The sequence below is a fragment of the Prunus dulcis genome, chromosome 5 (genome assembly GCF_902201215.1).
Source record: "Prunus dulcis chromosome 5, ALMONDv2, whole genome shotgun sequence".
NCBI lineage: Eukaryota > Viridiplantae > Streptophyta > Magnoliopsida > Rosales > Rosaceae > Prunus > Prunus dulcis.
In genome coordinates this window covers 10,604,113-10,616,944 of record NC_047654.1, presented here as the reverse complement: position 1 = coordinate 10,616,944, position 12,832 = coordinate 10,604,113, and the positions used below count along the sequence as shown (strand labels likewise).

The following is a 12,832-nucleotide window of genomic DNA, read 5'->3' as shown; positions in this document are numbered from 1 at the left end:
CTTTCTTTCATTTCCAAGTGTCTATATCTAATACGAAGTAAAAACAATCACATCAATCTTTTGAAAAGCAGATTATGAGTCCTGAAAAATATGAAGAGCTTAGAGGCAACTTGAGGACTTATTAGTCAAAGAGATTGGTGAGGGAAAGGATGAGTTGGACTTGGACTGTCTCACCCTCCTTGTGCCCAAATAAATATCCACATCCAATTGATTATGTTGTTAGAATTGAAAGAGAAAAATAAAGTGATTTTATTATATTTAGAGGAGAATAGTACATGACTCGATGTAGACTAATTAGCCTTCTACACTTAGCATATTCACTTACTGGCCACCACACTTGGTTTAGAATTGTTTGGACTATTTAGCCATTACACTTTGATTAGTTTGGACTATTTGACCCTTATAGGCTAATTGGCCCTTACACTTTGATTGGTGAGCTTATTGGCTCTCAACATAATTTGATTTAAGCAGCTCTTGGCTCCCTAATAGTTTGGGAGTTGATTGGTTCTACTCCACATTCCATTGTGGTTGCATGCCTATTTATAGGCTTGATCATCCGACATGCTTTGTTCCACCGACTTGGGAAGATTTCTTGCAACCACATGTTTGTATGCTCTAGAGATTTCTTCCACCGCCATACTCTAGCCATTCACTTATCACTTTTTCTAGAATATTCCACCATATTCATTTCGCTTTGCTGCCATGCAACTTATTTATTGTGAGCTCTTGAATTCTCTAAATTCTTCTTGAAATCTTAAGCACAAATGTGCATTATTTTCAACATTCCTCCTTAATGCGCATTTGTGTTTCTCCGAACATGCTCCTCCTGAAGTTAATGAAGCTCTTGTTGATGCTGCAACTCCGTGCTCTTCTGGCACTTGCTTTTGAGTCGGCCCATGCGCCCATAGTTGATCGAACGTGGCTCTCGAGTCGAACTAACTCTGACGCTCAATACGATCGAACCAACTCTGATACCACTATTAAAATTGAAGGGGAAAAACAAAGTGATTTTATTATATTTAGAGGAGAATAGTACATGACTCGATGTAGACTAATTGACCTTCTACACTTATACATATTCACTTACTGGCCACCACACTTGGTTTAGAATTGTTTGGACTATTTAGCCATTACACTTTGATTAGTTTGGACTATTTGACCCTTATAGGCTAATTGGCCCTTACACTTTGATTGGTGAGCTTATTGGCTCTCAACATAATTTGATTTAAGCAGCTCTTGGCTCCCTAATAGTTTGGGAGTTGATTGGTTCTACTCCACATTCCATTGTGGTTGCATGCCTATTTATAGGCTTGATCATCCGACATGCTTTGTTCCACCGACTTGGGAAGATTTCTTGCAACCACATGTTTGTATGCTCTAGAGATTTCTTCCACCGCCATACTCTAGCCATTCACTTATCACTTTTTCTAGAATATTCCACCATATTCATTTCGCTTTGCTGCCATGCAACTTATTTATTGTGAGCACTTGAATTCTCTAGATTCTTCTTGAAATCTTAAGCACAAATGTGCATTATTTTCAACACATGTCTTCATGCACTGAACGGTTGCATCTCAAGTGTGGGGGTAGTCCTTTTTTTTTTATAATTTTTTTATAACGCTATTCTAAACTAGTCTAATGTATGAAAAGGGGAATTAAATTTGAGTGTAAGGGTACAGGCACAGTACCTCGCCAACATGCCTAACCCATCCCTGCATTTCTTGAGCAATTCCTTTGTTTTTTTTTTTTTTTTTTACGATTTCATATTGATATTTCAAACTATTCTAATTTACAGGGAATGAGATCGAATGTAAGAGGATGGGCATACTATCTTGGCTAACAAGCCTTCGTGTATTTCTTAAGCAATGCAGGCTTTCTCCACTTGTTAAAAATTTGGCCCAGAAAATGTAAACATGAGATGACTTTAATAAAGGGCACGCTCACTCACCCATTTCAAGAGTGCTCTTTTGTTTTTTTCGTCTATAAAAAAAAATGGTGTGATTTTCTTTACCTTCAGTAGTTGCTTTTGTTGCCATGCTTTCAATTCTTGGTTGTTGAAGGTGATGCTATAGACGGAGGAAAAGAGAAAGAGACAAGCTTTTGAAGAATTTGGGGTGACAATGCTCTGCCAAAAGAGGCGACGGAATGCAAAATTTAATAGCTGTGAAATGGCAGAAAAACTTGTGTGCAACGGGGATAGTATTGTTTTGCTATCCCTAGCCAGTGACGATATTCTAAGTGGAAAAGTTATCCCGAATGGCATAGTTGATTGGTCAGAATAGTAAAACAGTATTATCTCTGTTTCACGAGTGTTTCTCACGAAATGGGAAAGGCTCTCCAGGGGGTTTACTATCGAATTGAAATACCAAAAAAGATAGAATAGAAAATATGAAGAATTAAAAAATTAAAAAAATGAAGACATGTGAAAATCAGCTCCCGAAAAGCATATGCCTCGGTTTTTCTTCTTCTTCATGTCCTTGCTTTATCTTCAGCCTTAGTAAAAAATAAAAAAAAGGTGCAGTGCAGTGCATTAAGTTCAACAGTTGCTATGTGAGAACTACGAATGGTCTTCAAATATGTTTTGTTTCATGCAGTGCTTAAAATTTTAAAGTTCTCTAAGCATGTGCTTAGTCCAGTGGGTTGAGCTAGAATCGCAAAGTTAAAGGGGCCGAAGTAGAAAATACAAGTATATAAAATACTTAAATATTTACTAATTACATGTTTAGAGTTAAATATTTATAATTTAGTCATGTCTAATTGGTTTTAGAGAGAATTTTAATTTAAATTATAAGTTTTTTTTATAACAGATTCTATATGTTATATATAATATAATAAAGGAGATATCAAAATTTAGGGAGGCCAAGGCCGCTCCAGGTCTAGGAGTGGCGCCACTCCACCAATAAGTAATAAGATTAAACATTCATAAGGGAACAAGTGCATGAAAACTTGTAGAATTGTAGCATTCATATGGCCACTCATATCTTTCATACCAAGGGGGAAAAGATAGACAAACCAGAGGGCTTTAATTATACAGGTGTGAAAAAAAAAAAAAGAAGAAAAAAACATCAATCATTGACCATAAGGTCTCTAAAACATCCACACATCACAATACGAAAAGAAAAGGAAAAAAAAATATTCATACATCAATTCGGATTGACTGGACGAAATACCTCAAATGGTCCTATCCATGAGATCTGCAATTGTTAGGAAGAAAAGAGAAATTATATACATATATTGTTATTAAGAGACTAAGCAAATAGGTTAATCTAAAAACATACTATTGTTCAAATTTTGAACTGAAAAAAGAAGAAGGAAATTCAACTTTCATCAAAGTGACCACAATTTGGATTTAGAATAACTAAAGGCATAGCAACATTTAGTATCTAAACCAAAAATAGCACAGACAAGAAGAGATCAATAAGTATATAACATTGTTACCTAATTAGCCGTCGATGACCATTGAGTATGATCTTTGGGACATGAGCGATCTTGGACCAATCCTCACCTTCATACCCGCATCTCCTAACTAAAGGACAATTGCTAATCTCCAACTCTCTCAATGCAGTAAGGCGATCCATGCCCTCGGGCAAAGCAAACAAATGGGAACAATATGTAATCTTTAGTTTTTGAAGCGAAGTAAAGTTTTGAAACCATTCCGGAAGTGACTGTAGATAGGTACAAAATCCCAACTTTAATGTTTTTAGTGTGTTTGCAGACTCTTGCAACCAATGAGGCAAGGCTGTCAAATTCGAACCTACAATCCAAAACGATTGAAGACCTCGAATGCCTTCTTCTGACCCCATCAGATTTAGCTTTGGGCAACTATAGATGACTAAAGTTTCCAATGTGGTCATGTTACAAGATGAGAAGGATTCCAAGTTTTGACAGCTCACAATGACTAGCATTCGAAGGTTAGTGAGGGATCGCATCTCTTTGCCCAAAGATTTAAGATTTTTGCATGCACTGACGCATAAAGTTCGAAGAGAGGTGAGACGACCACTTGCTTCTGGCAAATGCGTCTTCTTTATGGTTAAGGCCAAATACCTAAGGCTAATCAGATTTCCCATGTCTTTAGGCAACTCCTTGAGTTTTCCACAGTTTATAAGTAGCAAGGATTGTAAATGATGCAGCTTGCAAATGGAATCAGGAAGCTTATTTATATGCTGATTATATGACACATCGAGATACCTCAAGTGACTCAAGTTACCGATGGAACATGGCAGCACCTTAAGAGTCAAGTTACTAAGATCTAGCACTCGTAGGTAGTTGATTCTTGAGATGCATTTCTTTAAAAAAGATTGACTGTTGATCCCAACTTTTATAGGAACATATTCACTGTCCAAATCTGGAATTAGAATCGTTCTCAATTTCTCCAGACGAAGTAAGAATTTGGGGTTTTCTTCATTTTCCTTGGACAAGTCCTTCTGAGATATTGACACATGCCGAACCATCTTAGACGAATCAGAGGGACGAAAATTTAGAGACGAATACTCTACCCTTGCCATTGAGATTGCTAAATCATGAACAAGGTCATGCATTCTAAACCGTAGAAAAAGGAAATCATCTTCCTCAATCTGAAAGAAATACCTAGAACATAGTTGCCTTATGTAGTCCAGACCAATATCTTCAAGCTCTTGGTTCCCGTTGCCTTTGGAGGATTGAATGAAGCCTTCAGCCATCAACAACGGGATCAATTCTGCGCTTCTAAATACATAGTCCTTTGGATAAAGTGAACAAAAGGCAAAACAAGGTTTCAAGTAGATCGGCAATGCATCGTAGCTTAACTTAAGCGCAGGTAAAATGTCGTCGCTTCCCTGTTCCAATTTCCATATGTCACTGTCTCTAACATGTGACCAGTATCGCTCATCCTTGTTCGAATAGAGCAGGCCCCCTAGGGTGTACAAGGCAAGAGGAACCCCTCCACACTTCCTCACAATATCTTCCCCAATTTTTATTAACTTGGGATAGTCTCCCTGTTCTCTTTTTGTAAATGCCACTTTTATGAATATAGTCATGCAATCTGAGTGGGGAAGGCCCTTCAGTAGATGCATGTGTGCATGCCCCATAAGCAATGCAACCGATTCATTGCGTGTTGTTACAATGATTTTACTGCCATTGGCTACAACATTTAACAAAGACTTCAAATCAATCCATTTTTTCATTGTGATTCCCATTGGCCCCTTGTCCCAAACATCATCCAACACTAACAGAAGTTTCTTGCATGTCAAAGCATGCCGCAGCTTAATTTGCATCTGTTCAATGCTTTCATCCACACATTTTTGGCTTGTTGCAGCAGTAACAATTTCTCGAAGCAATCTTTTATTGTCGAAATCATCTGAGACGCACACCCATATTCTCAACTCAAAGTTCCCTACTACTCTGTTATCATTATACACCAGTTTAGCAAGTGTTGTCTTTCCCAGACCTCCTAACCCATTAATGGAAATAACAGAAACATTCTCCTCCCCATGACCAGTGCGATTGTCATTAAGAAGATGCATGATCATCTCTTCTTTATCTTTATCTCTTCCAATCACATCCGGGGCATGCACAAAAGAGTGGGTCTCCCTCTCTATGTGCATCCCTTGCCAATCTGCAGCTCGTTCATACAGATTGAACTGAGCTTTTGCAGCTGCAATTTCACCCAATCTTTCTCTAATATCTTTGATTCTCTGACCAATTTTGTAGCTTAACATAAAGTAATTTGGACGCGAAAAGAAGTTGCGTACCTTTCCTTTGACATTACTCCGAGAGTTGAGCACTTGCATCCTCAATTTTCGGAATTCGAATTTGTCGAGAACATCATCCATATCATAGCAAACATCTTTTAGCTTCCCTAACCAGTCAGCAAGCAGGGGATTCTTCCTCTGTTTTTCCTCTGCATCTAGGACCACTTTTGCGATGGTTGATAAGGTTTCCTTGAGCTTGATTAGATCATCCTTGACATCCAAAGCCAAACGAATTTCGTGGTGAGCATGGGAAGCAAGCCTTTCCAACACTTTCTCAACAACGTTGAAGGAAAATGACTCCATGGTAGCTTCAGGAAGAAACAGAATTATGCTATGTGTATCCGTGTATGGTTGCTAGCTCATGCTGCTTTCTTTATGTTTTCTCTTTGGAAGAAGAACCAGCTGTGAGCCTGGAAGATACCGATAGCAATTTCAAGGAAACAAAAACAATAAATGAAATGTAGGAAGGGGCCCACACGAGTATGATTGTGTGGTTATTGTCTTTGATTGAGCTAGGAAGGGGCCCACACGAGTATGATTGTGTGGGTCTTTAGCAGGTCTTCGTCTTTGATTGAGCTCCTTTGTTGCTTCGGCCTTATATGAAATTCAACATTTTCACAATCATGATCATTAAAACAAACAATATTTTTCCCCTATTTCAAGAGTGCTCTTTTGTTCTTTTGGTCTACATTGAATAGTAAATATAAAGAAGAATTGTAGAGGAATGTGAAAATCATCTCCCAAAACCAGAACACATAAAAAGGAGGGGGGAGTTAACTAAAATCTTATAAGACTAGACTCGAAGGCTGCTACACCAGTACACCATAAAAGGGAGAAATAATAGTTGAACAACAGCTTTGAGACTACCAGATTTTGGGATAGGAGATGTACTTAAAACATTTAGCCTGAAACAGAGATTTTTCAGGCCTTTCTTTCATTCCAAGTGTCAACAATCACATCAACCTGTTGAAAAGCAGATTAGGAATTCTAAAAAATATGAAGAGCATAGGGGCAACTTGACGAATTAGAGCAATTCCACCCATTTGCCCTTAGTCATGGCAAGGGTGGAGCTAGGACAGTCACTATTCACGTAAATAATGGTTGTCTTTGCAAATATAATTTGTGTTTCCACCCGTTGCCATGGCTAAGGGTAATTACTATTCATTTTTTTGTTTTTTCCTCCTATTTTTTAATGAAAATAATTAATTTGGGTAATATTTTCAGATAAGATTACTTGATTTACCTGATTTACCCGCTTTCTTTGCCTTCGCGGCCTTTCGGCCAATGGGCCTCGGCTCCTTTTCGATGGGTGAGTCTTGACTCATAGGAGAATCGAGAGGTGAATCTGATGTCATTAACTCACGGAGTGGTGTCTCGTTTAACACAACCTCCGGACCCGTCGGAATAATTATGAACCGTTTGCAATATTTCACCACCTCCCAACATTCATGATGGGTGAAACTTTTTTTGCCACCCCCGGTTGCACCGAACCACATTTGTGCTTGAATTATCTATTTAACAAAAAAATGGAAATGCAATAAATATTTAAAATATATTGGATATGCAAGTAACAAAAAAAAAATAATGGAAATGCAATTAACCTTACAAATAAATTAGAAGTGCAAGAAAATTAAGAAACAAGTGGGAATGCAAGAAATATTAACAACATATTGAAAATGCAAGAAATATGAACAAAATATTGAAAATGCAAGAAATATGAACAAAATATTTAAATTGCAAGAAATATTAACAAAATATTGATAATGCAAGAAATATGAACAAAATATTTAAAATGCAAGAAATATTAACAAATATTAACAAATATTAACAAAATATATATATTAGGAGATTAAACTTAATAAAACAAAAATTATAAAATACTTACCTCGTTAGTACGATTTTCCCCGCTTCTATAGTTGTCCATCGCTTTTGCTAGGGAAATTCTCCATTTTCCCAACTCTTTATTGAGAATTTTCCACCTACTCGATAATGCCATCTCCGTACGAGTAGACCCCGGAATTTTTTCACAAAATTCGGCATGAATTTTTTTCCACATATGAAAAAATTTCATTTCATTGCCGGACACGGGACAATGACAAATTTGGAGCCAAGCCTCACACAAGGAAACATCTTCCATTGTGCTCCAAGCCCCTCCGGTTTCGATAGAAGAAGCCATAAAAATATGAAATCAAAATGCTAGATGAAAAAGAGGAAAATGTTGAGAAAAAAGAGTGAATAATAGTAGAAGTATGATGAAATGTAAGAGTATTGGTGTTGAAAGTGAAGGGTATTGATAGGTATTTATAGAAAATAAAATATCAGAATTTTTTAGAATTTTTAAAAAAAATTTACGATTTTTTTTCATATTTTTATTGCCCAAAAAAGCCTCAGCCGTTGGATTAATTTGGAGAAGCAGATCGGAAGGCTGGGGAGGCGACACGTGGCAGCGTACCGTTGGAGTTGGCAAGCGCTGACGTCAGCAAACGCGAGTTGGACCACGGGCTGGTCTCGCCTTCGGGCTAGCCCGAGTTGGTGGGTCCCACACCACCCCCGGGCCTGGGCTGCGCGGTGGAACGAATTTTTTTTTTTTTTCCTGCCCTCGCCTCGGGCTGGGCTCGAACAGTGGACTTGCTCTAATAGACAAAGGGATTCGTGAGGGAAAGGAGTTGGACTTGGACTGTCTCACCCTCCTTGTGCCCAAATTAATATCCACCGCCAATTGATCATCTCTTCATGCAGTGCAAGGTTGCATCTCAAGTAAATGGTGCTGGCACATTGTCTTTCTCAACGTACTTAACCCACATCTGCATTTTTTGCATAATTTTAAATTTTTTCTTAAAAATTTGGACTTGGGATACCTACTCGTTAATAATTTGGCCCAAAATATAGAAACAGTAAATTACTTTAATAAGGGAGGTCAAACCAAGTAATAAGTGTTGAAATCTCATTTGTTGTGAAAATGAGCTCCTCTTAAGTTTCAAACAGCCAAAATCTCATTAATAAAGGAGGTCATTTGTTGTGAAAATAAAATGAAACTTATAACAACAGCAAATACGGTAAGAATGATTTTAACATACAAAGGCCAAATTTAGATTGTTATAAAAATTCTAGTTTTTCTTTTCCCGTAAAAGTCAAAAGCGAAACCTTTTATAATATAAATAATATATCAAACAAGTTGGAAAGTCTTTTAATGTAAAGTAAAACTAAATAAACAAATAATAGGAAAATAAAATTAAGATAAATTAAGATTATAAAAGCAAGCCTGAAATGGTGAAGCACGTCAAAGACGCTGTCCTAAAGCCTTTACAACTTCCTTACGTGTAGGTACTGATGGTTTACAAGACTCCAAGATACGACCCTAAATACACAGGCTCCATGTCGGCTATGAGCACGTTCTTAGTCGGATATAGGTATCTAGATCACAGAATCATTGCCCAAAAATAATAATATAAATAGAGAAAGTATAAAAGGTAGAAAGGGAGAGAATCATATTGTGGTATGTGATATTCTGATAGTATATCAAATGTGAAGGAGGAGTAGCCTTTTATAGACATCTAAGAACATGTAAAATTGAGTAACTCTCAATTAGATTCAGTAATTCCCAATTAAATCAAATAATCCCCAAATAAAAGGAATTATTTGACCTAAGTTCTGATTTAATTCGGTTCCACAAACATGGCAAGCAAGCCGTTCCAACACTTTCTTTGCAAAATTAAAGGCAAAGATGCCATAGTAGGGATTTAGGAGGAAAGAGTTCTGTTATGTGTATCATTGTCTAGTATTGGTTGCTAATGCTACTTTTTTTTTTTTTTTTGTCTCTTTCTTCTCTTTGGAAGAATAACATAAGCTTATTCTTTGCTTTTTCTTAGAGTTTCCTCCTGACTTCTTTGATTAACCTACTTGGATTCTTATATCATCCAAAAAAGGAAATACAACTCTTGTTACAAAAAAGGAACTATTGAGAAAAAAGAAAGTGAGAATGGGGACCCATCACGATGGCAACCTCACCAACCTTCGTTGTAACTGTAAGGATGGGAAGACGGAGAGAGATAGATAGAGCTTCTTTTCTTTTAAGGGGTAACATGAGATATCCAAAATTTGCCCAGGGAAGAGAAATTTATTGGGTTCAAATAGAAGTACCCTCAAATAGAAGTACCCTTTACCTTTTTCCTATAAAGGGGTAAAATGATAAATTCAAGTTGTTGGTGTTTCTATGATCAAGAAACACTTTGTTAGAAAGTCATTTAGTCATTTCAAAAGCAATCTCAAACAGGCTTGCTTTCAAAATGAGAGAGAAAACTCATTTTGGGTTCAGCTAAGAGGGATGAGAGGTTTGAGAAGAGGATTTGGGGAAAGAATGTAAACTATAATGACTACACATGATAGAACACACATCAAGAATATACAAGAGCACATCTCCTCGATTTGATCCCTTCATACACTCATTTTAGATGGGTTGAATTCTTTTGTGTGGGTTGACTTGATCGGTTGAGCAGGGGCACTTGTGTTTTATATGCATCTGCCTAGGAGTCTCTCCCATCAAGAAAAACTCTCAAACAGTCCTTATTGCATTAGAAAATAAAAACCCTAGTCCATATTAATTAGGAATCCCTTTGGCCCATATATTTAACTCAAACACTTTATACAAAGGCTACGGGCCGAGTAGTATTTGAGTCCTTGTTCAATATTGAGCCCAAGACAACCCTATGATGATTAGAAGACCACTTAAGTAGGTAATAAGAATAATCCAACATCTTACAAAGAAAACGTCAAATAATAGAAAAGGAGAATTTTCAAAGTATGAAGAAGCTCTGTATACACATATCAAGTGATATTTCTAAAGATTAAAAAAAAAAAACTTAATTAACGTCTAGTTCGTGATATTTTTAGGTTTTGTCTTTAAAAATTCTGTGGAGCTTAAGATGGTATATATCTCTCTACCCGCATTTTTGTTATGTTAGTATCGTCACACATCACACACATCCAATCAAATTAGTTCTTGTTTCCTCTACCAGGTTTTTATGGCCGAGGTTAATTAAGTCGCTAGGTTGGTGGATCTGGTGGCTAGTTCCATTCCATGCAAGTGGACTTATTATTGTTCGGGAAAAGTTTAGATATAATTGGTGTTAGTTAGACATCAAAATAGAGAGGAGACAAACCGATCGAAAAGACTCGGATATAAGCTAGAAAATTTCATCATGTGGGATATTAATCTCATTCTAGTGTTTGGTTTGGTTTGGCATGGAGTTGGTAATTTCAACCTCAAATTTGTTGCTTGTAAACGGAAAAAGACAACAAACGTTGGTCTCATGGCTAAAGAAAAAATGACAATGTTTGGCTTTTTACAAATAAGGATGAGTTGCCTTGGAAATAAATTTCAAACCGACACATACGACAAAAGTAATTCTTTAAAATTATAAGAAGAAAAGTTTATGCAAGCATGTGACATGTAAGGAGCCAAGCTTTTAAAAGAAAAAGTTGCTTTGTGATTTTGTAGCCACAACATTTTCCACTGCTCCCAAAACCCTAGCTGTGCACCAATGATGATAATAATCGTAGAACCAAAGCTATCAAACTTAAATAGTCCAAAAGGATAAAGTTCTCTCTCTGGTTAATCACCTAGCTATAGAATGCCTTTTAAGCCAAGCTTTATCCAATACCTATTTGGATATCATCATTAATTAATAATTCAACATTTCCGAACTCCTATATAATAAGGTTAGAGAATGCCAACCCAATTCACTCCTCCAAGCAAAACTGACCACTTGATTGCTTCTCAATGGAACCAAACAAGGGTCTAGTTTCAGCTCTCTTCCTCTTCTTCCTCCTCCATGAAACCATAGCTTCCCCTACCCCAAAACCCCATATCAAGCCTCGTCCTCCTCCTCACCACCCATGTAGACACCTAACCTTTTATTTCCACGACATTATCTTCAACGGCAAGAATTCCAAAAATGCCACTGCAGCCATTGTGGGTTCACCGCCCTGGGGCAACAGGACCATTTTGGCAGGGCAAAGCCATTTTGGTAACCTTGTTGTGTTCGACGACCCAATTACTTTGGACAACAATTTGCACTCTGCCCCAGTTGGTCGTGCCCAAGGCTTCTATATTTATGACAGGAAAGACATCTTCACTGCATGGCTTGGCTTCTCCTTTGTCTTCAACTCCACCCAACACAGAGGGAGCATCAACTTTGCCGGGGCAGACCCGTTGATGAACAAGACTAGGGACATTTCTGTCATTGGCGGGACTGGGGACTTCTTCATGACTAGAGGAGTTGCTACTTTGGAGACTGATGCATTTGAGGGTGAAGTTTATTTTCGTCTTCGCGTTGACATTAAGTTGTATGAGTGTTGGTAAAAATTCGTGTGACTAGGTATTGCTAATTTGGCATTCATCTCACACTTTGATTTCAGTTTTGGTTTAACTTTGATCCAAATTTTGTTGATCAAGATAGCAATCATGCTTTTGTATCCAGACTAGGGGGAAATGAATGCATGTACTCAATAATAGATCGACGATCAAATTCTATCCATATTGGGTTTTTTGGTTAGGTACATTTTTTTTAATAGCATCGACGATCAAATTCTGATCCATATTTTAAGGGTTTTTTGGTTAGGTACATTTTTTTTAATCTTTAAATCTGCATCTTTGTGAACAAATTCAAATACTTCTGACAAATCTAAACCTACTAGAAAAATGTGAACTCGTCAATCTAACGATTATAAAAATGTTCGCTTTCAATACAAATCCGCAATTTTTTTAATCAATGGGTTGAAATTTCTTAAAATTTCAGATTTTCTATTTTTATTTTTTCCGAACTTATGGGGGTGTATCTGAGTGAATGGTGATTGATGTTGATCGTTAGTGTGTTTGTTATTTGAAGTCAGTTGTTGCTTGTAGTTGTAATAGTTCCTTTTGCCTTTCCTAACTGATAATTGAATGAGTTGGTAAGGTTATTGCAGACAAGACTAAAACCACTAATCGCAAAGTTGGGGCCCATAAAACCAATGACAAAAGCATATTTATGTACGAAATGATTGCCAAAGTTAGTGAGTGCATTAGGAATTTAGGAGAGGCACCAAACCACTCACCACCTTAA

General features: G+C 37.1%; 2 protein-coding genes across 2 annotated transcripts; one reads left to right on the top strand and one right to left on the bottom strand.

The window, feature by feature from the left end:
- Positions 1–2,946: 2,946 nt before the first annotated feature.
- On the bottom strand, positions 2,947–6,126 carry LOC117626977 (putative disease resistance protein RGA4). The gene is made up of 2 exons (XM_034358831.1): positions 3,439–6,126; positions 2,947–3,194 (listed from the first exon to the last, which is right to left on the bottom strand). The coding sequence occupies exons 1-2, from the start codon at positions 6,030–6,032 to the stop codon at positions 3,182–3,184; spliced, it is 2,607 nt and encodes an 868-aa protein (XP_034214722.1). The 5' UTR covers positions 6,033–6,126; the 3' UTR covers positions 2,947–3,181.
- Positions 6,127–11,471: 5,345 nt separating this feature from the next.
- LOC117628159 (disease resistance response protein 206-like) lies at positions 11,472–12,283 on the top strand. Its single transcript, XM_034360541.1, has one exon. It carries the CDS (start codon positions 11,509–11,511, stop codon positions 12,088–12,090), a length of 582 nt encoding a protein of 193 aa, XP_034216432.1. The 5' UTR covers positions 11,472–11,508; the 3' UTR covers positions 12,091–12,283.
- Positions 12,284–12,832: the final 549 nt, after the last annotated feature.

Bases quoted from the DNA above. Each gene is read 5' to 3' on its own strand.
- LOC117626977 (XM_034358831.1), bottom strand. From the start codon at position 6,032: ATGGAGTCATTTTCCTTCAACGTTGTTGAGAAAGTGTTGGAAAGGCTT.
- LOC117628159 (XM_034360541.1), top strand. From the start codon at position 11,509: ATGGAACCAAACAAGGGTCTAGTTTCAGCTCTCTTCCTCTTCTTCCTC.